This window comes from Bidens hawaiensis, unplaced genomic scaffold, assembly GCF_021521415.1.
Source record: "Bidens hawaiensis isolate Kalapana, Puna unplaced genomic scaffold, B.hawaiensis_p1.1 tig00001269_1, whole genome shotgun sequence".
NCBI classification, from domain to species: Eukaryota; Viridiplantae; Streptophyta; class Magnoliopsida; order Asterales; family Asteraceae; genus Bidens; species Bidens hawaiensis.
This window is the reverse complement of record NW_027491072.1, coordinates 2993339-3016641: the sequence shown is the minus strand read 5'-3', so window position 1 is coordinate 3016641 and position 23303 is coordinate 2993339. Positions and strand designations below refer to the sequence as shown.

The window sequence follows — 23303 nt, the reverse complement described above, 5'->3', positions numbered from 1 at the left end:
ATAAAAAGAACGAAGATTATAAAAAATCATACTGGAAGTAGGTTAACTTAAAGTTGTAATAGTCATGTTTACTTGTATTAAAAAAAGACTTGGTTCAATTTATATCTTAACTATCTATATCTATACTATATATAATACATGAGACAAGGATAAATTAAGACAATTGATTTTAAGTGTTATACAAATGCTAATGCATAAAGTACATGTGTAAAAAGGGTTAAACTTGTCTTTTAAACACAATTCACCTAACTTATAAGTTTGTCCCCTCTTTTTAACCACATTATGTTTTTAATTTTAATTTTAAACTAACTTCTCACCACGATTTTTAAACGACTATAATTTTTCCGTACGCTAATATTTTTGTAAAAAAGTGTACCATAAAATCGAGCATTTTATTTTCTTTAATTTGAGTATGATATTGTTATAATTTTTTCAATTTTTAAAAAACTAATAAGTTACGCAGGGTTCTCGATGCCGGTTTTTTGATGGTCTGTAAGTTAAACTTGTGAGGCCAACCATTAGTATCGATTTTTCATCGTCCAAACCAAAATTGAATCATTGAAAATTAAAACCGAATCGTTACCAACTCTCTTATATATAACAAAATACGAAAAATGATAATTTTAGCAATATAAATGGCAAAGATTAATGGAACACCTAGGATGCAAAATTATAACAATAACGAAGATTATAAAAAATCACACTGGAATTAGGTAAACTTAAAGTTGAAATAGTCATGTTTACTTGTAGTAAAAAAGACTTTGTTCAATTATATTTTAACAATATCTAATATATATAGCAAAACTTGTCAAATACTACATAATAAAAGAGATTAAAATGTATACAATATTTAAGTTTGGTCTGATTTCATATGGTCGGTTTTCAGCATAAGCCGTGAACCAAACCGTTAGCTACGGTTTGAAAATTTTAAAACCAACCAACCGAGTGAAAGTAAAAAAAAAAAACCGACCGTAAAACCAAACTGATAACCGGTTTAAAAAGTTTAAAGGCTTTAAACCGAACTATGAACACTCTTAATTGTTATGTGATTCACAGGATTTGCGTTCGGACACCCGCGGCATCACGCGGGCACTCAGCTAGTGTGTGTGTGTGTGTGTGTAAACGAAAACCCTAAAATCCTACGTGTCGTGATACGGTCGCTTCCCATTACCGCCAGCAGCCGCGACCCATGAATAATGACGGAGGCGGTGGAGAGGAGGTGATGGGGTGGGGGTGGTGGTGGTTAAAGGGTATAATTGTAAAAAATATATTTTTCTAAGAATTTGAAAATATGGACGGGAAAGGTAGGAAACATAAAAAACAGTCTCACAAGACGGTTTTTTGAATAAAAAAGATTTGAAAAAATATGGACTTTTGTTCCAAGATTACAAAATACTTTGGACTTGCACGACATTATTTCCCCAAATCTCATATTTTACAAATTTTGATATCATGGAAGGTACGGTGTAGAGTAACTTTTTAAGTTTCCTGAATGGAAATGGAATAGAAGCATGACTATTTGCCTTGTTCCATGTTTGTACAATCCTTATTATTATTACGAGTATCGTATGGTTTTGTGAAGGGGATGAATTGTGAAGGAACGTAGTTTGTTGATCAACGTTGTCAAAACAGTCAGGCATCTACTCTAACTCTATTGAATTGAATTCCCCAAATAAATAAATTATTCTCTCTTCATTTGCCAATACAGTCATATAAGAAAATGGGTGTACATGGGCTGTTGTTTCAGGTCATGAAAGCAGCTGAAGCCACCATCAAACTACAGGTCATAAACAAAATTGCTGCTGCTGCTTCTGCTGTACAAACATTATTATTATTTGTTAAGATCCTGATTTATTCTCTTCATCAGATGGTAGAAAAATTTGGACTAATGCTTTTCAGCTCTGCAAATTCTTTTCTTTATTCTAGAAAAATGAGACTGATATAAAGGCTCAACCCCTTGCTCATGCCTCTTTGCTACTAACATATAGTCCAATAGAGGCTGTTGCAATGGTCCCTGGTGGTCACACAACCACTTTAAACCCTTTTAATCAGGTGCCTTTTTTTCCAACTCTTTTTGAGTTATAAAACTTGTATATTTTTGTGCTTAGGCTGTTATTGGCACTCGAGATCAGGAGCAACAGATTTTAATGTTGACAAAGCATGTTGCTCACTACTCAATCAAGGTAGATTGATGAAGAGGTAGGTCCCAGCAGAGCCCAGTTGGACCCACAGACTCACCTTGAAAAGGGACGTCTGCGCAGTTCAACCCGCAAGACTCCTTAACGGACGTCTGCGCGGTTGAACCAGCAAGACTAAACTAAAGGAACGTCTGCGCAGAAACCAACTGGATCAGCAGGACCCACCACGCTCAGAGACGTGACGTCCTCACGTGCGGTACGCAAGCTGTCCCCGCAGGAAACGCCTACCAATGGTTCTCAGGTATTCCGCCTGTTCCCGCAGTTACGGATACCGGCCATCAGGGAAGGCCACCCGCGCAGCATGGCTACACGCACAAGGCTTAACTCTCATAATAATTCAGCAGTCACCTGAAGAAGGAATGAGCAAGCCGGGAACATTCCCGCACAAAGGCAGGAGGGGGAATACTCCCGCCCAAATGAGCCAGTCCGTACGATACTGAGGATCTTTTACTGTACCTGACGAGGTATGGGCAAAAGATATGTCCAAAGATACGACAGCTCATTGACAACAATATGGCGAGCAGCATGCTCCTGTACTGTATGTCACTATTAGCCGCTACCTACTCCCCAACTCCTGACATACCACGTGCCTAGCCTGTAGTTGGTGAAAAAGGAATAGTACACAGCAGGCCTGGTCACTATCAGCCGCTGCCTACTCACCAACTACCAGCATGGCACGTGCGTAGGCCACTGTTGGTGGAACAGGAATACTATTCAGCAGGCCACACCTCCTTGGAAACCTACCTCCGGCTATAAATACCACAAATGGTATGACCATCTTATCTTAACATATCTTATCATATTATACCTGATATTTGCTCTAGCAATCTCTTAATATACATTTATATTTAAAGAGCAATCTAGTCTGATTCTCACGCCGGAGGGTGGTCACAAGGAGGAACCCCCCCCCCCCCTTCTCAGTGACAAGCTCACGGTGTCTGTTTTGCAGGTTATCAGAAGAACCATCTTTGCCGGGTCTAACCCCTCGTGGGAAACAGCTATCTAACCCCCAGGTTACCCGTAATCTGCCCGGGGTCCGGTTAGTGTTTCTTCATTGGCGCCATCCGTGCATAAAAGCTAGAACTTCATTTTTCTCCAGTTTTTTCAAACTTCTGGAAAGATGGTTAACGTTACTCCGGTCCTAAGGCCAACAAGTTACCAGGAAGCCCCGGTAACCACAACCCCAGCTACTGGGGGGAACACCGGCGAGCACACAAATTTTACGAACACTACCCCGGTTACCCAAGCCGGGGCAAATGCAGTAAATTTTACGAACACTACCCCAGTTACCCAAGCTGGGGCAAGTGCAGTAAACAACCATCCCCTGGGATTCAATAATACCCAGGTGGAAAGACAGCGGACGAGACTCCCCCGCCAAACAATTGAACAAGTTAAAGCGTGGGCGGAGGCACGTCAGAAGGAATTCCAAGCTGAGTTGGACGAACGCTTACGTTCCGTCCAACAGGCTGACGAATTTGGAAGCACTCGCCAACAGCTCAACATGAGCAGTGAGTGCGAGTCCTCGGACGATGATCAGGAGGAATCCGACACCGACGCAAACCCTCGCCTTAGGGCGAAAGGGAAGCGTAAGGAAACGGACTTCCAAACGAGAAGGAATTTCGGAGAAACCTTCAAACAAAGAAACGCGGGGAGAAACCCACGTGACTTCTCCAAAACCTTCAGACCAACTGCTGCAAACGCGGGAACATCCAAGTTTGCAAGGGATATTGCGGAAGCAATCGCCCCAAAAAGTGCCGAGCAGATGCCCAACATCGGCACCTATGATGGTATATCCGACCCAGATGATCACCTGAACAGATTCATAGCGGGGGCAACCGTCAGCAGCTGGACGGAACCCACGTGGTGTTATATGTTCCAGATGACACTGGTTGGAGCGGCTAGAGCGTGGTTTGACCGTTTACCGGTCCACCACATTTATGATTGGGCGGACTTCCAACACAAGTTCAGCCAACACTTCAGTCAACAGAGGAAGTATATTGAAGAGCAGTGGACGATCCTCAACTGCGTTAGAGATAAGGATGAACCTTTACTAGACTTCATCACTCGCTTTAACTCGAAAAAGCTGAGTCTGGGCGTTATAAGCGAAGACCTTGTTCGCGCCGCTTTCATCCAGGGCGCCGAATACCCAGAACTTATCCGCACGTTGACGGGAAAAGATGGCATGCCACCCACATGGGATGCCATCATGACGGCAGCCAAGCGCTTTGCCGAAACGGAGAAGCAACTGGGTGGGAATCTGCCCCAGACTACAAACTTCTACACGCAGGGGACTAGAGAAAATAGCATCCAGTCCGCCTGGCAAAACAAAAGGAGGAAGCCAAGCATGTGGCAGTCAAGGGTAAACTTTGACACCTCATCCAGCTCTCGCTCCCTATTAGGCGGAAGGGATAATACACACCCATCAGGCCAACACACCAGGTGGACGCCCCTCGCCAAAAGCGTCACGGAGATATTTGCCACTGAGAAACTCCCATGGCCAAAAGCTCCAATGGTCCGACAACGACCTGACGCGGACCAGAGAAAATACTGTGACTTTCACGGCACAAAGGGTCACACCACTGAGAAGTGTTTATCTCTGAGGAATATTATCGAAACATTCGTCAAGGAAGGCAAACTTACACACCTGGTGGCATCAATCAGGAATAGAGGGCAGAATGACAACCGATACAAAAGCAACGGACGAAAGCCCGTTGACATCAGCATTCACATGGTTCGTGGTAACATCAGAGGAAGAAAAAGACAGACGACAGAACCATGCGCATGGAAAGAAGCTGAGGTGCGCTTCCCGCGAGTGCCAGGAGGACCCAGCAAAGAGGGCCCTATCGTCATCAAAAGCCAGCTGGGACACTACATCACTTCCCGCACTCTTGTTGACAACGGTGCCTCATCAACAGTTATGTACAGGCAGTTCTTCGACAAGTTAGATGATGAAGACAAGGAACGCTTGGAAACGGTCTACGCCTCGATGGAAGGGTTCGACGGCAGCACAAACACCCCTCTGGGCATCCTATCTTTCCCCGTCACTCTCACAGACGGAAAACTCTCCCGCACAGAGGATGTAGACTTTGTCGTAATGAGGAAGCCACACCACACGTACGACATTCTCTTCGGGAGAGACGGGATGGCAAGATTCAACGCCGTAGTATCTTCAGTCCACGGCATGATGGGATGGCCAACAGCTGAGGGCGTGGCGATGGTCACCGGTATTCCCCAGGTATGCATCGCATCTGTCTCATCAACACCCAAACCAAAGATGGCTAAACCCACCATCACCGAACCAGAAGAATGGGCTTTTAATGGAAAATACCCCGACCAGGCGGTTACCATTGGCCCAACAATAACTGATCCTACGCGCACATTACTCAAACGCTTACTACAAAAAAACGCTGACATCTTCGCATGGAAACCAGCAGACATGACTGGTGTACCTCGAAGTAAAGCAGAGCATAAGCTCAAGTGTGACCAGGCTTTTACGCCGGTCATACAAAAGCGTAGAGTAATGGGGGCGGAACAAGCTAACGCGTGTAGAACCCAAGTCAAGGAACTCCTTGACGCGGGCATCGTACGCGTTAGCAGATATCAAACTTGGGTTGCAAATCCCGTTATGGTACCAAAGTCTAACAAGCAATGGCGCATGTGCATAGATTTCAAAGACTTGAACAAAGCATGCCCCAAAGATTGTTACCCGTTACCCGAAATTGATCTTAAGGTAGATTCGTTATCACCGTTTCGCCTTAAATGCTTCCTTGATGCGTATAAAGGATACCATCAAATCCACATGGCCGTTGACGATCAGGACAAAACCGCATTTCGGACGCCCGATGGCACATTCTGTTATCAAATGATGCCATTCGGACTTAAGAATGCCGGGTCCACATACCAGCGCCTGATGGACAAAGAGTTTCATGCCCAAATTGGGAGAAACTTGGAAGTATACATGGATGACCTGGTCATTAAAAGCCTTAACCCAGAAGCGATGTTAAAAGACATCGAAGAAACATTCAACACACTCAGAAGGATAAACATGAAGCTCAACCCGAGCAAGTGTTCCTTTGGGATGGAAGAAGGGAAGTTCTTAGGAGTCATCGTTACAAAAGATGGCTTCAGAGCGAACCCTGAAAAGGTCGAAGCCATTATTAAAATGGAATCACCTACCACCATCAAACAAGCTCAGACACTGAACGGACGCCTAGTTGCACTTAACCGCTTCTTGGCAAATCATGCGGATAGGTCGTTCCCATCGTGTCGACGCTGAGAAACTGTCTATAGAAAACGCACTTCCGCTGGACACCAGAAGCGGAAGCAGCTTTTCAGGAAATTCGGTCACGTTTGATCGAACTCCCAACGCTCACAGCACCAGAAGCGGGAGAGGAATTAATCCTATACCTCTCCGCCACAGATAGAGCGACCGGGGCCGTCCTGTTAGTCGAGCGAAAAGGCATCCAGATGCCAGTCTACTATGTTAGCCGTCTCCTAACAGACGTCGAAACTCGGTACTCTACCCTGGAAAAATTAGTTTTAGCACTTGTACAGGCTTTACGCAGGCTAAGACGATATTTCCAAGGTCACCCAATTACTATTCTCACCAACTTCAAACTTGCAAACGTTTTAGGCAAACCCGAACTTTCGGGACGCCTAGCCAAATGGGCAATAGAATTGGGAGAATACGCGATAAAATACAAGCCAAGGCCAGCTATAAAAGGCCAGGTCTTGGCCGACTTTATTGCCGAAGTCCCCGCATCGCGGGAGAAAGAGTGCCAGGACGAGGCTCAGCCCTCTCCAGCACTAGACATCGATGAAGTCTGGCGACTTTACACCGATGGAGCGGCCAGCAGCGAGGGCTCAGGCGCAGGGTTAAAACTTACCAACCCAACAGGCCAAGAATACACTTACGCTATTCGACTGGACTTTCCAAGTACGAATAAGGAAGCTGAGTATGAAGCATTCTTGGCCGGGTTATGGATTGCGCGTAAAATGGGAGTAAAGAACTTGGAAGCCCATGTGGATTCCATGTTAGTTGCCAATCAGATAAACGGGACGTACACGGCCGTGAACGACACAATGGCCATGTACCTCGCTCAAGCAAAAACCCTCATGCGCGATTTTAATGATTGTAAAGTCATACACGTCAAGCGTAGCGAAAACAAATCTGCGGATGCGTTAAGCAAGCTTGCGTCATTAGTTTTCACTCACTTGGGAAAGGACATCCGCATTGAACTTCTGGGAGCACCATCAGTCCCACACAAGGAAATCTGTGTCATCCAAACCGGCACAGAAACGTGGATGACACCAATAATAAATTACCTTGCGGCGGGCATACTACCAGAGTCAAAAACACAGGCAAGAAAAATACGCTGTAAAGCATTGAACTATCAATTCATTGATGACGTCCTTTACAGACGTAACTTTCTTGGCCCCCTCCTCAGATGCGTTGACGACCAAGATGCCAACTACCTCCTAAGGGAAGTACACGAAGGCATCTGTGGGATACATGCAGGTCCACGCGCAGTTGTAGCTAAGCTAAACAACGCGGGATACTTTTGGCCGGGGATGCATACGGATGCGCTGGCGTACATCAGAAAATGCAGGTCTTGTCAGCTCTACGCACCCAACACGCATCGCCCGAAGAATGAACTTGTTCCAGTCACCTCTGCATGGCCATTTCAGAAGTGGGCCATCGACGTGACTGGCCCATTTCCCACAGCAGCAGGGAACGTCCAGTTTCTAGTGGTCGCCATCGACTACTTCACCAAGTGGATAGAAGCAAAACCCTTAGCCCAAACGACCGCAAAACATATCAAGAAATTCATTTGGGAATTTATCATTTGTCGTTTCGGGCTCCCACAGAATTTGGTGAGCGATAACGGCACCAACTTTGCTGACAAGAAGCTACAACAGTGGCTTAAAGAACTTCAAATCACCCACACCTTTACCTCGGTGGCGCACCCGCAGGGTAATGGTGAGGTGGAAAGAGCAAATAGGAGCATCGTCGACGGCATAAAGAGAAGACTATTGAAACACAGATCCGGCTGGGTGGACGAAGTTCCACACGTACTTTGGGCACACAGAACGATGAAAAAGGCAAGTACGGGAGAAACCCCGTTCAGCCTCACTTATGGCACTGAAGCCATGGTCCCGGTCGAAATTGGTTTACCCTCACCAAGGGTCATGATTCAACCAGAGGACAATAATGCGGAAAGACGGTTAGACCTTATGCTAACCGAGGAACGCAGAGACTTAGCCGCAATGCGTGAAGAGAACTACAAACGACAAATGCAAAAGTACTACAACACGCGGGTAAAACTCTGCAACTTCAATGAAGGAGACTACATATTGCGTAACAACGAGGCTTCGAACCAAGATCGCCCAGGAAAGCTGACTCCTGTCTGGGAAGGTCCGTACGTTATCAAACAAGTGCTGGGAAAGGGCGCATACCGGCTCGAAAGGCTCGATGGCACTCCCGTCCCAAGAACATGGAACGGAGCTCAATTACGCAAGTGTTACATGTAGATCAATTCCAAATTTGTAAAAGGCCCAGAGCCACTTTTAATGGAAATGATTCTCTTTAGAACATTGACGCTGATGATTTTATACTTGTAAACTTTCCACACGGATATGCCGGTCTTCACCGCATAATTACGAGGAAAGTCGTTGCGTGGGGAAGGCGGCAAAACCCGCATAAACCCAAAAAACGGCAAACCTTCACGCAGGTCAGTTGAAGGGGAAAAGTTCAGTCATCCCACTAAATGAAAGTGCCGGTCTATCCGCATGAATCATGATAAAAGAAACTGAACACTAACCTATTGACAACCGCGCATCGAACGGTTCAAAACAGAATTTCTAACAAAAGGATGAGGAAAACCTACACGCAGGTCAGATATAGGTAAAGTTTAGCCATCCTACTAAGTGCAAGTGACGGTCCTACCCGCACAATCACGAAAGGAAGCAAAACTTCACACCTATTCTGTCACGTTCAAATGTTAACTTATCCAAAACACTGGGAAAATTGCTAAAATAAACTAAAATATGCATGCGCAATTCATATAACGTTTATAACGCAAGTCTCAAAGATTCAAAAGTAAGCGGGAATATACCCCTTACCTTGGCAACCAAGTAACTATAAGACGGGTGCGGGTACAGTGTCAAGGCAAAACCCTTCACATACTTAGCACCCGCAGGGAATTGAAGCCAAAAATACCTCGGCAACCAAGTAACTATAAGACGGGTGCGGGTACAGTGTTAAGGCAAAACCCTTCACATACCTAGCACCTGCAGGGAATTGACGCCAGGAATACCTCGGCAACCAAGTAACTATAAGACGGGTGCAGGTACAGTGTTAAGGCAAAACCCTTCACATACCTAGCACCCGCAGGGAATTGACGCCAGGAATACCTTGGGAGTAAAGTAACTATAAGACGGTTGCGGGTACAGTGTCAAGGCGAAACCCTTCACATACCTAGCACTCCGCAGGGAAATGAAACCAAGAAGGATCTTCTGGGCCATGCTTGCGCACACGGGAATAACATCCCCGCATAGCGGGAACGTCGAGAACTAGATTGTTTGAAACTTCAAGATGGAATTTGTGGTTTTAACATAATTGATCACTATGTTTAAAACTACCAAAACCTCATGGAGAATCTACACAAGAGGTACTCAACGCTCCTGACTTGCGAGGAGGTTACAGACCTACCCGCATCATACCCAAAGATCAAGCAGAACAGTGGGAAATTCTGCGTGACATTAGGACTTCCGTGGGAGGAATCCCCATGGAAAACCTTAAAACTAAACCCTTTTCAAAAACCCTTTGCTTAAGTCCAAAAGTTCACCTCACTTTATTAAACATTCATGAGAAGAACATTGGACTGGGGGGACTTGAAGAGGTAGGTCCCAGCAGAGCCCAGTTGGACCCACAGACTCACCTTGAAAAGGGACGTCTGCGCAGTTCAACCCGCAAGACTCCTTAACGGACGTCTGCGCGGTTGAACCCGCAAGACTAAACTAAAGGAATGTCTGCGCAGAAACCAACTGGATCAGCAGGACCCACCACGCTCAGAGATGTAACGTCCTCACGTGCGGTACGCAAGCTGTCCCCGCAGGAAACGCCTACCAATGGTTCTCAGGTATTCCGCCTGTTCCCGCAGTTACGGATACCGGCCATCAGGGAAGGCCACCCGCGCAGCATGGCTACACGCACAAGGCTTAACTCTCATAATAATTCAGCAGTCACCTGAAGAAGGAATGAGCAAGCCGGGAACATTCCCGCACAAAGGCGGGAGGGGGAATACTCCCGCCCAAATGAGCCAGTCCGTACGATACTGAGGATCTTTTACTGTACCTGACGAGGTATGGGCAAAAGATCTGTCCAAAGATACGACAGCTCATTGACAACAGTATGGCGAGCAGCATGCTCCTGTACTGTATGTCACTATTAGCCGCTACCTACTCCCCAACTCCTGACATACCACGTGCCTAGCCTGTAGTTGGTGAAAAAGGAATAGTACACAGCAGGCCTGGTCACTATCAGCCGCTGCCTACTCACCAACTACCAGCATGGCACGTGCGTAGGCCACTGTTGGTGGAACAGGAATACTATTCAGCAGGCCACACCTCCTTGGAAACCTACCTCCGGCTATAAATACCACAAATGGTATGACCATCTTTTCTTAACATATCTTATCATATTATACCTGATATTTGCTCTAGCAATCTCTTAATATACATTTATATTTAAAGAGCAATCTAGTCTGATTCTCACGCCGGAGGGTGGTCACAAGGAGGAACCCCCCCCCCTTCTCAGTGACAAGCTCACGGTGTCTGTTTTGCAGGTTATCAGAAGAACCATCTTTGCCGGGTCTAACCCCTCGTGGGAAACAGCTATCTAACCCCCAGGTTACCCGTAATCTGCCCGGGGTCCGGTTAGTGTTTCTTCAATTGAATAATAATCTAAGTCCTGCAACAACACAAACATTCGCCATATTAAGTTAATGCATACAGCCCCATAATTGTTATTTCAAGGACTTAATCTTCATCTCATAAAAAACACTTTTCTCCAAATTTACATTCTCTATATTGTTTTCTTTTATCATTTTTTTCTCTTTCTTTCATGCATAAGGTACTATACTAACTAAAATGCATAAAGTACATTTCAAAATGCTTAATATACAATATTTAAATTTTAGAGGTATGATTATTGAGCCTATATATAAATCAAAACCTCTATATTTTAGAGATGAAAATAAAGAGAGAGATTCGGATGATGAAGAAAAGAAAGATAAAGAAATTCTTTATAATTTAGAGATGGAGAATAAAATAGAGACGCCAATGTGAGTGCTCTTAGATTATTATTTTTCTGTAATCAAAAACCAACGCATTAGTAGTTTATAAAAGCATCTATAATACCAGACTTTTGTGTGGTTACTTAACTGCTTTTGTTTTACTTTCATGGTAGTAAGATTGCAACTGCTATGGTTTACAGGAAGCTCAAATGCACAGTGAGAAGTCTGCTTTGGAGAAACGAATTGCTTACATGCGTTTGGTCAGCAAGATGTTTATTTACACTTATCATGTAAACTTTCCTTGAGGTATACTAAAACTTACAATGCCTGCTATAGGTCTTTGATCAGCAACAAAAGGATCTTGTTGATGCGGAATCTAAAGCCCTATCGTACAGACAAGACATTATTGAAGAAAACATACGTATGACATATGCATTTCAGGTACTTACCGTTCGTTGGATATGTTATCAGTATGCTTGATTTGTTTGTTGTATATGCAGGTGCAAATGTTTGACTGTCTTGTTTTCAGGATGCAGAAGAAGAGAGATCTACATTTGTATCGTCTTTGATGTCTTTTCTTGCTGAATATTCTCTTCAACCATCGGTTGTGGATGCACAGTCCATTTTTAGTAATGTTAAGGTTTGTATTAATTAACATGTGTCTTTGTTCTTCTAGTTTTTTGGCTTGTTTTCAGTATTTTCTTACCTGATGTATAATTGATGGACAATTGTGTCTTGATTGGTTCTTTTTAGACATTTACAAGAGAAGCTTGTAGGTATTGAGGTAAGTTATCTTTGTGTGTTGAATAATATGAGTCTATAAATATGCTGAAATTTCAGCCCGTATGTTGATTCATGCCAAATCAGTAAAGTCATAAACTTTTGCTAAAGAGGGAACGATCAATGGGTCAAATGATCAGAATTGTTTAAATTATCTTAAGAGTATTTTATTGCATTCAGTTTGTTCAAACGTTCGATTATTGCTGTAATCTATTCAAGCGGATTCTTCATAAGAGGGACAATTTCATATATATATACCCGTACAAACTTGAAAAGTAATCATATATACCCATGCAAAAGTAAAAATATCATATATCTATCTATACTAATAAATAAGTACTTCAAGATGCCACTTGTCATCTTCTTAGCCATTTTCACCAATTGTAACCCATTTTCATAAAATGGTATTTCCATCGGTTTAACCCGCTCCAATAGAAAAAACCAGATCCACTTTTTTCATTCTTTTTTTTTTCATCAACCCTAATTCCATTCCAGTTCCTCTCTCCTTCTCTCCTGCTAGCCATCATCAACCCTAATTCCAATCACTTGCCGTCGCCTCCTTCATCTCCACCGCCATCGCCCTATTCTGCTGAACAGCCACCGTATATGGTTATGGTGGAACAGGGAAAACGTACTTATGGAAGACCTTGTCAACTGCCATAAGATCAAAAGGCGAAATCATCCTAACTGTTGCTTCAAGTGGAATTGCTTCGTTAATGTTAACCGGAGGTCGCACAGCACATTCCAGGTTTCATATTCCTATAAATCTGAACGAGGATTCTACTTGCTACATGGATCCAGGCACAGACGAGGCACAATTATTAGAAAAAACCAGATTAATAATCTGGAACGAAGCTCCAATGGCTTCCAGGCTCTTGACAGGTCTTTAAAAGATGTTTGATCTTCTAATTTGCTATTTGGCGGAAAAGTTGTTGTATTTGGTGGAAACTTTCGACAAATCCTACCTGTAGTTCAAAAGGGCACTAGACTAGACATAGTAAACGCCTCTCCATGTTCTTCTTACATTTGGAGTGAATGCAGTGTCTTGAGATTAACAAAAAATCTAAGGCTAACTATAGGTAGGCAATCATGTGATGTTGAAGAAACCAAATTATTTACAAAATGGCTTTTAGATATAGGTGAAGGTAATGTTGGAGGTCCTAATGATGGTGTTGCAATGATAGATATACCTGACGATCTACTTATAAAAGATTCTGTGGATCCTCTATCTAAACTTTTTGACTTTGTGTATCCTGATATTCTACATAATTACGAGAAGCAACATTACTTTCAGGATAGAGCGAAATTGTTGATGAGATTAATGACAGTTTGCTCAAGTTTTTTTCCAAATGATGAAGTCGAGTACTTAAATTCAGATACCATATGTAGTTCAGAATATATCAATGACACGGTTGATGCGGCTTTATACTCGTCTGAACTACTTAATGGTCTAAGAATATCCAGACTACCAAACCACAAGCTTGTGCTAAAATTTGGTGTTCCTGTTATGCTCCTTAGAAATCTTAACCAGAAAGAAGGCTTATGTAACGGTACTCGACTACAAATTATATCTTTGGGTACTCGTGTAGTTGAAGCAAAAATTATTTCTGGAACTAACATTGGACATATAGTTTTGATCCATAGATCACCATTGACTCCAACAGACAACAAAATAGCATATAAATTTCAAAGACGACAGTTTCCCCTTGCAGTATGTTTTGAGATGACCATAAACAAAAGCCAAGGTCAATCATTATCTAGGGTTGGTTTGTACTTGAAAAAACCCATGTTCTCACATGGACAGCTATACGTCACCTTGTCAAGAGTTACAAGCAGGTTTGGGCTCAAGATTCTGATTCTTGATAAACAAGGCAATCTGACCAATACAACCACAAATGTAGTGTACAAGGAAATTTTTTCTTATTTGTAAACTCATTGCGTAATGTTTTTCTTTCTAATTCCCATAATTTTAATGAAAGTTGTAATTGTATTAACAATATATGATAATTGTGTTATTGATTGTATTTTGTTTAACGTTTAAATATTGTAATTTTCATTAATTTCCTGTGTAATAAACAGGTCTCAAACTAGTGTTCTTATGAAGTAGTTAAAATATCAAACATACCCAATTCAATAGGCAACTCATTTACCCTTGTATTCCAAAACTTTAAAACATATCATCTTTAACTTCAAAACGACACGGCGTAATTTCGAATAAACTTAAAAATAAGTTCAACCTTTTGAGTTGCCTATTTTCCCTCCACTAAATTCGGATCCCTAATTAAATCCCTACAATCGATTTGTATGCGCTTTCTTCTTCAGAATGGATTTATCATATAGCTAGAGATGAAAAATTACTTACTTGAAATGTTACCACCCATCATATATCACATTAAAGTATTATCCATTTATCAGAATTCAAATTAGCGGTTTATGAAATCCAATTAAAGCTTTATTTTTACTACATAAAATTGTTAAATTCTCCATAAATTTACATCTTCTTCGTAATTTTCTAAATCAAAATACAGAAAGAATAATTTCTCCAAATCAATATAAAGAAAAGGCATTAAGTGGGAGTTCTCATATTCGATATTTAAATTATTTGAAAAATTAAGTTGTAGCCTTTTCATTTGAACATTACTTCTACATTGCAGACCTACGGAATACAGAAGGAAATAAAACTATTTGTTTCAGCACAGGCTACAAATCCATGGAGGCTGATTGTTTGGTTGAGTCAGTAAATTCCGAATGTTACGGATTTATCTAGGGAAAAGAATAAAACATAATAAAAATTAAAATTTTAATTGTTTTTAATCAAAAATACGTCGTTTTGATGGTTTTGTGTGTAAGCTTAGGTGCCCAACAACACCGTATTCAGTTTTTCTTTTTTCATTTACCCCTTTTTAGCTTAGATTTTCTTTTACCCATTTTTAACTGAAGTTTTTTTTTAATAAATACTCATAAGGAATAAGTTTCTCAAAATATGTTGTTGATGCCGGTCAATATATAAATAGAATATAGGGTGTAAACAAATATAATGGAAAGGGGTAGAATGGTCATTAAGAATTCATTAAAGTTGGGTATATATGAAATTAATCCTTTATATTCAAAGTAGAAAATTAAACAAAAACTGTTTTGGATCAATCCATGAACCCAACATGAAAAATTAGTGTTTTTGACCGAACCCACTTGTGACCATCACTTGACCCGTCCCATATGAATGACTAGTCTCGTGTGGGCCCTACAGAAGTCCCAATACATGTATACGCTGTACGTTAACAATTTCAAACTGTTCATGGTTTGATTTAATAAACCATCTTATAAAATTCTTAAAAATTTTCAATTTTCATAGAACCAAAACGGGCTTGAACTGGTCTCGCAACAAAAACAAACATACCCCGATGGTCAATTACAAAATTCATCAGATCATATAGCTGCAAGAGGCTGGGATGTTGCAGAAAATGTGGGACCCGATTCAGGGAGGTATTCATCTCTAATAAACAGGTGAGAACATTATATCACGACTAGGCCATAAATTAACCGAACGTACACGAACGGTACATGTTTGCGTTTCTGTATTTAGGAACTTTAACCAAACAAACGAACAGGGTTTTCTTGCTCGCGTTCGTTCGTTAAGAAAATGAATGTGTTCGTGCTCGTTTATTTTCGCTTGTTAACTGTATAAATGAACAGATCACGAATGTAAACGGACATAGATGAACAAAGATAACTGAACTAAAACTAATTAGAAGTAAATACGAACACCAATTTGTTGGTTCTAAAAAGTTATTAAAAATAGACTAAATTTTAATGGGTATAGAATATATTAACGAACGTAAACGACGAACTTAAACGAACAAACTTAAACAACCGTAAACTAACGAACATAAACGAATTTAAGTGACGTATGTTCACGGACATAAATGAACGAATGAGACATGCGTCCCTGTTCGTTCGTTTAACTAAATGAACAAATTTTTTTGTTCATGTTTGTTCGTTTATTAAACAAACGTTCTGTTCGTTTACTGGCCTAATCATGGCGGTTCGTTCTATTGAATAACACTTGATTCTGTTTGATGTATAATCTTTAATAATAGTGTTATTTTTTGCAGAAGTGAACATACTCTAGATGCAAATGCTGCTAGAAATCAGGATAATTCGTTTCCAACGAGTAAAAATGAGGAAGTTACTAATAAACAAGTTACATTTAGTTATCCCGTTAGCAGTAATGATGTTGATGTGGAGGGAAACCGTGATGAAGGTAACAAGGGAGAACCGTTTGCGAATTGGAATTCCAGGAACTCGCCATATGCGAACACTATTGAAGATCCTAACTCGTATTCGCCATATTTAACTCCAGTTCTTGAAGAATCTGGTTCTTCTTTCTCTGAAGATGTTAATACAATTTGGTAATTCAATGCGTTAGTTATGAGTGGGTCAATACCGATTCAACGTGTCAAATGGGTAGAAAAAATTAAATTAGTTTATTGGGAAATAAATCGAATAACACACCAGTTATTCATAAAATATAGTGTTTTAGGTGAACCAGTATGACCCGTCTCGTTTTTACAGTAAACGGACCGAATGCTCAGTGAACCATTCGACGGGAAGTTCGTTCATGTTTGTTCATTTAATAATTGAACAGTACACAAAATTTAGTTAAGCAGACGAATATAAATGCATGCCCCATTCATTCTTGTATGCTCGCCAACACTTGTTTATGTTCGTTTGTTGACGTCCGTTTATGCATTGCTCTTTTATTTACGCTTGTTTATAATCGCTTTTCATGATCATTCGTTTGAACATTCATTCAAGTATAGTATTACTAATGATAAGTTGTAACAGTTTTCATATTTTGAAACCCTTTGTTTACTTTTAAATTTTTAGATGTAATGATGATGGTGCATTAGAATTTAATTTGGATATTCACGTTTAATTTTAATTATTATTTGTTTATATTCGTTGATTCATGTTCATATATCTTCGTGAACTGATCTTTTACAATATTAAACCTGTTACTTGCCTGACCAGACCATTTTGATAACTCTAGTAATACTGCTAACGTCTATCTGGTTTAATGAGTTTTAGCATGAGTTGGTGAAAGTCAAATTTGATTTTTCTGTTTCAATGTTCAGCTACAGATGATGATCTGCTTCCTACTGTGGAGTCTCTCCAAATTTCAGGTGATGCATTCCCAGGTCGAGAACTTCTTGCAAGTGGTTATTCTCTTAACGGAACCACAAGTTGTAATTTTGATGTCACCATGACACCATCTTAACCTTTTTAAGTTTGCTATTTCTAGTGTTCTTATTTTTGTTTTATGCATATTTGATAGTGGGTACGTCATAAGGAAGATGGGTCTGCTTACTATATAGATGGTATTCCTCCTTTTGGCCTTACGTATTTCTTCTTTTATTGTTATTATTATTCATTTTAATTGGAGAAATTGTGAAACAGGTGCGAAGCAACCGACTTATCTTGTTACTGCTGATGATGTGGATACATATCTTGCCATTGAAGTCCAACCCATGGATAACAGAGAGAGAAAGGTGTTCTAACTGAATCACTGATCTAACACATACCATTAATTGAACGGGGATTTCTCGTTCATGTTCGTTCGTTAAGAAAATGAACTTTTTTTATGTTCGTTCATTAATTGTATAAACGAACGGTTCGAATGTAAATGAACACAAACAAACTTAAACGGATTAACTTAACTAAATGTAGATTATACATAAATAAGCAAACACCAATTAAATGTAAACGTGAACATAAATCTCTCTGATTAAGAAAATAAAGAAAACCTAATTAAATTGTAATTGGGTGATATTTTGATTTTCATGAAACTAGATTAAATTGTGATGGGCCTGAAGTATTTATAAGAATATATAAACGAACAAACTTTGCTATTTGTGGGATTTACTGGGTATGGTTGCTGTTGTTGTATATAAACGAACAAACTAGCGTAGATAAACATAAACAAATTCAAATGTATGAACTTAAATAGATGTTCATAAGCATAAATGAACGAACTAGGCATGTATTCATGTGCGTTCATTTTAACATAATGAACAGAACATTTTGTTCATGTTCGTTCGTATAATAAATAAACGGACATAAACGAACTTCCCGCTTAACTGTTTACTGAATGTTCAGTTCGTTTACTAACCTATCTGTTTGTATTATATCTATAGATTATTCTAGCTTTTATTTGATATAAAATTTTGCAAATCCATGATAGTCTATATAATATTTTATTTGACCTATATTTTCAGGGTGAACTTGTAAAAGGTTTTTGCCAATGAGCACAGAAAAATTGTATGTGGTAAGCTTTTCTTATTTCTTCCTTCTTGAGAACATTTTATGTTATCATTTGTTTTAGTTATAACTGTTATCATATATTAATTATCAACCCTGTTATCTCTTGTTCGTGCAGATCCTGATATGCATGAACATATCAGAAAAGCTCTTCATACTGGTCATGCTGAACACGGATTGTCCTTATGGGTATGACTTCCTATACGTATAATTATGTTGTATCAGTTATTCAGTACTACTAGTAGCCAGAGCTGGCAAATACCGTTTCGGTTTCAGCCTGTAAACGAACCAAACGTTCAGTGAACCATTTGTCGGCAGTGTCGTAGAACTCGCTAGGTGCTAGTCAGGCAGTGGGGTACTGACTAGCGATCGGATTGGAATTTTATATGTATTTTTTCACAATTATACGCACACACACACACAAAATTTTATATGTAACTTTTTAAACTTGTTAATCGGATTGGATTAATAAGTATTATTTTTCAAATACTTCAAAGATTTTAACTGAAATTTGACCATTATTGACAGATTTTGATCGACATTTGTCTGATTTTGAATGATTTGGCTTGATTTGGACCGAGTTTGACCGATTACTGATTATTGCATCTGATTATCTGAAATCGAATTGGTCGCTCACTGGTTTTGGATTAAACGCCGACTAATACCTATTTTTACAACAGTGATCATCGCAAAGTTCGTTTATTTAATAAACGAACGGACATAAACAAAACTTTTGTTCATTTAGTTAAACGAATGAACATGTACATGTCTCATTCGTTCATTTATGTTCGTGTTTGTTCGTTTATGTTTGTTTAAGTTTGTTCATTCATGTATTCATTTAAATTGTCAGGTCCATTACAAATTTGTCTGCTTCTATTAAATTAAAATATCACTCATTGCAATTTTGTTTAGTTTTATTAAATTCTTTAGGGCCAACAGATTGATATTCACGCTTACTTTTAATTGGTGTCTGCTCATTATGTTTGTTTATATTTTATGTTCAATTCGTTCTTTTATGTTCGTGAACCAATCACTTATACTATTAACAAACAAACATTAACAAACAAACATGGACATGAACAAGAAAACCCAGTTCGTTTTACTTTTGTGTCGTTTATCCGGTTAAAGTGAAACAACAAAAACGAACATGCCTCGATCGTCTTCGTGTGGTTCATTTACAGGCCTAGTTGGGTTATGCACATGTGTTGACACAAAACATTTGCGGTCCAAATATTAGGACCGCTTTGGTGTGTAATTATGATTACAAAACTATGTCATTTTATTACAATTAGTTTTCTGAATGAAATAATGTAGGCGGTTTTATGCACTAAAATGACACTTTGCACTCATTTCAAACCCACTTGAGCCGTTTTAGGAAAAAATATAATCCGAAGTAACCTAAACAGTTAAATTTCTTTTTTACTTGTTAATATGCAGACTGAATATCTTGACATATGGGTAGTGGCACTCCCAAAACCGACAAGTTCTCTCCAACCACAACAGTATGTTTTCCCACCCTTTTAATTTAATATGTTTAGAGCATTCCCATCCCCTCTACCATTTCTAAATCCAAAATTACACTAAAAAACACTACATTTTCTCTCTTCTTTTCAATTAAATAATACTTTTTTATACCTTTATCATTACCCTTTCTCTCTCTTTCACCCACAACCACTTTCAACAAATATTAAAAAATTATAGGGGGGTGAACAGTAGTTTTTCTACTACATTTTCTCTCTCATCTACTCACAACACCCTAAACCACTCCCTAAATTATAAAAAAAACTCACTCACAAAATTTGATGGTTTGAATGCTCTTATACTTTTATTTTTGCTAAAATGTTAGGTTTTGTAGCTTTCAATTTGCATGATACACTTCTTTTGTGATCTTAAAGATTTCATATACCCACTTCAAAACTTGGTATAAATCAAATAAACCAACAAATATCATAATATCAAATATACCCTTTTTCAAATTTATGACATTTATATCCTCCGTTAAAACTTGCAATAGGATATGAGTGTTTGGAGTGTAAGGAGAAAGACAAGGGCTTAATAGTCATATTATAAATTATATTTAATGAAAGGGGTAAATATGAAGTTTAAAGTATTTTGAATGGGTATAAACTATAATCATATTACCCAATAATATCATAATATCAAATATACCCTGTTTCATATTTATGACATTTATACCCTTACCTTAAAACCTGCGTAGGATATGAGAGTCTGGAGTTTAAGGTGAAAGATAAGGGTATAATGGTAATATTAGAAATTTTATTTAATGAAAAGGGTAAATTTGGAAGTTTTAGGTATTTTGAATGGGTATATATAATATTAATACTTTTTTTGGTTGGTGTAGATGGAGAGCAGCTACAGGAGTTTTGTGTGACAGGAGGTTCCCAACTAAATTAAAGGGGAAATTTTATAGGGTTGCCATTCGACCGACAATGTTGTATGGAACAGATTGTTGGGCCATTAAGAAGGCACACGCTCGTAAGCTAGAGGTAACAGAGATAAGAATGTTGAGGTGGATGTGTGGGAATACAAGATCTGACTGAATAAGAAATGACGTTTTTCGGGAAAGATTAGGGGTAGCTAATATATCAGAAAAGATAAGGGAGAGGAGATTGAGGTGGTTTGGACACGTGAAGAGAAAACAAACGACAGATCCTGTTAGATCCGTAGAGAACATTACTATAGAAGGCAAGAGGGGTAGAGGTAGACCCAAATTAACTTGAGAGGAGACGATTAGGCACGATTTGATAAACCTGCATCTCTCAGAGGATATGGTTGATGATAGGACTTCTTGGAGACGTAGGATTAAGGTTAAGGACTTTTAAGGAGATGATATAGTTTTGGTTTAGAAATATGTCTTAGAGCCATAACCTTACCAACTTGTAGGGGTGAGCAAGATAAGGGTCAGACCCTTGAAACCCTTTTACCCGACTTGTAAAACCCTTAACTAGACTCGAATATATAATAAGGGTCGGGTAAAGGGTATTTAAATTTCTCCTTAAAGGGTAAAAGGGTTTCAAGGGTCCGACCCTTTTTCAGACCCTTTACCCGTTTACTAGTTTCTATATACATCGGATTCGTGATTAATCTGAAATGTATGAGAGGTTTGTATTTTATTTATGATTCATTCATCATAAATTTTCCAACTACTAAGAAAAATAAAAATAAAAGGCCATACTACTGATTGGAAACATATAATGTATATATGAAAATCACTGAATTGTTCTCTATATGAAATTTGTGAATTTGAATATTATTTGCATCGGTTCAAATGGTTGATAAACTTTCGAAGTTAGAATTTACTGTGTTATTAAATGATAGTATAATGGTTCTTGGATTTATATATTAAAGTCATATATGATATATGCAACTAGTAAATGCAGAAGATGAGCTGCGGTTACTGCTTTAAAGGGTAAAGGGTTGGACCCTTGAAACCCTTATTTATACCCGACCTTTTTATTGTTTAGAGGGTAGGGTCTCGGGTCCACATTTCTTCCTAAAAGGGTAAAGGGTCCGGGTAGGGTATTAGGTAAAAGGGTAGGGTCTTACCCTTTGAACAGTCCTACCAACTTGGTATAATTTGTTTTCTGTTATCAGTATTGTTTATTTTTACTACTAATACTATTATTTATTATGATTATTTTACTTATCATTTTTTTCTCGTTAGTACTAAATATTACAATTTTCAATAGTCGATTTTATACTTTATTTACTATTCTACTTTTATGTTGGTTGTTTTGGAGCCGGGGGCCCCTTGGACGCAGCCTCTCTATTCCCTAGGGATAGAGGTAAGGCCTGCCTACATCCCACCCTCCCCAGACCCTACTAATAGTTTTTGCTATATGTGGGATTTACTGGGTATGATTGTTGTTGTTGTTGTAATACTTTTTTTGGTTGAATAAATATGATATATTATGCATAAACGAACAAACTGCATTTCTGTTTATTTGACTCGATGTTTTCAATTTAATTCCAGAATTTTGTTGACATTTTCAGGTATTTATTCCATGTGGAAATCCCTTTGAGTTTTTTATTTATGGTTTAGAAAGTGATAAGATACGGCGTCAAGTTGAGCAAGGATCAGCTGCTATCAGGTGGTTTTATTTTAATATTCTCATTTGACCAGTTGGCCCATCATCAATAAAATAAAAATCAAATTGATTAGTTTTCTAATGAAAAGTTGAAATTGCCGGCCTCTTATTATGCACATCAAAATTTATGACTTTGAAGGGTATTATTGTAATTTACTTGCTAATGGTAATTGTGGGAACTTATCTAGATTCCGTTGTGTTTGTTAGTCTGTTGTTTGTAAACAAAGTTTAATAACTTTTGCAGTTTAAGGGATGTAATTGTTCTCACGATGAGATACTTCATCAAACGCGTACGTCTCACTTTGACATATAGCCAATTCCGGAAATTACATTAACACATGTTAAACAAGAAGAATGAAGGTGTATGTCAAGGTTCATGTTGATGTTATTCCATGGAAACCAAAATTTATATTATGCCGAAAGGAACTAGAGGTTCAACCCAAGACTGAGGCTTGGGTTACCTCTTTGAACTGATCTTTTACTTGTATGTGCAGAGTTCATCCAAGACTATTTCAGGAGATAAATGGATAATGGATAGTGGATGTTCTCGGCATATAACAGGCAATATTAATCTCCTTACAAACGTAAAATCTGATCACCAA

The 23303-nt window shown here is 39.2% G+C and overlaps 1 protein-coding gene and 2 long non-coding RNA genes across 3 annotated transcripts; all 3 read left to right on the top strand.

Annotated features, from left to right (window-relative positions):
• The first annotated feature begins 1720 nt into the window (after window positions 1–1720).
• LOC143569794 (uncharacterized) lies at window positions 1721–12212 on the top strand. Its single transcript, XM_077055621.1, has 6 exons — window positions 1721–1816; window positions 1927–2052; window positions 2109–2183; window positions 11695–11754; window positions 11831–11935; window positions 12024–12212. Exons 1-6 carry the CDS (start codon window positions 1721–1723, stop codon window positions 12147–12149), a joined length of 588 nt encoding a protein of 195 aa, XP_076911736.1. The 3' UTR covers window positions 12150–12212.
• A 4920-nt stretch (window positions 12213–17132) lies between these two features.
• Window positions 17133–20051, top strand: LOC143570213 (uncharacterized). Its single transcript, XR_013141887.1, has 6 exons — window positions 17133–17531; window positions 17610–17652; window positions 17732–17823; window positions 18550–18599; window positions 18711–18781; window positions 20030–20051. It is a non-coding gene; the product is annotated as an uncharacterized LOC143570213 (long non-coding RNA).
• LOC143570218 (uncharacterized) lies at window positions 20049–22990 on the top strand. Its single transcript, XR_013141889.1, has 3 exons — window positions 20049–20094; window positions 22607–22704; window positions 22946–22990. It is a non-coding gene; the product is annotated as an uncharacterized LOC143570218 (long non-coding RNA).
• Window positions 22991–23303: the final 313 nt, after the last annotated feature.

Coding starts and splice junctions, on each gene's coding strand:
- LOC143569794 (XM_077055621.1), top strand. CDS start 1,721: ATGGGTGTACATGGGCTGTTGTTTCAGGTCATGAAAGCAGCTGAAGCC. Junction 1,817..1,926: donor TTGCTGCTGCTGCTTCTGCT/GTACAAACATTA, acceptor TCTTTATTCTAG/AAAAATGAGACTGATATAAA. Junction 2,053..2,108: donor CTTTAAACCCTTTTAATCAG/GTGCCTTTTTTT, acceptor TTTTGTGCTTAG/GCTGTTATTGGCACTCGAGA.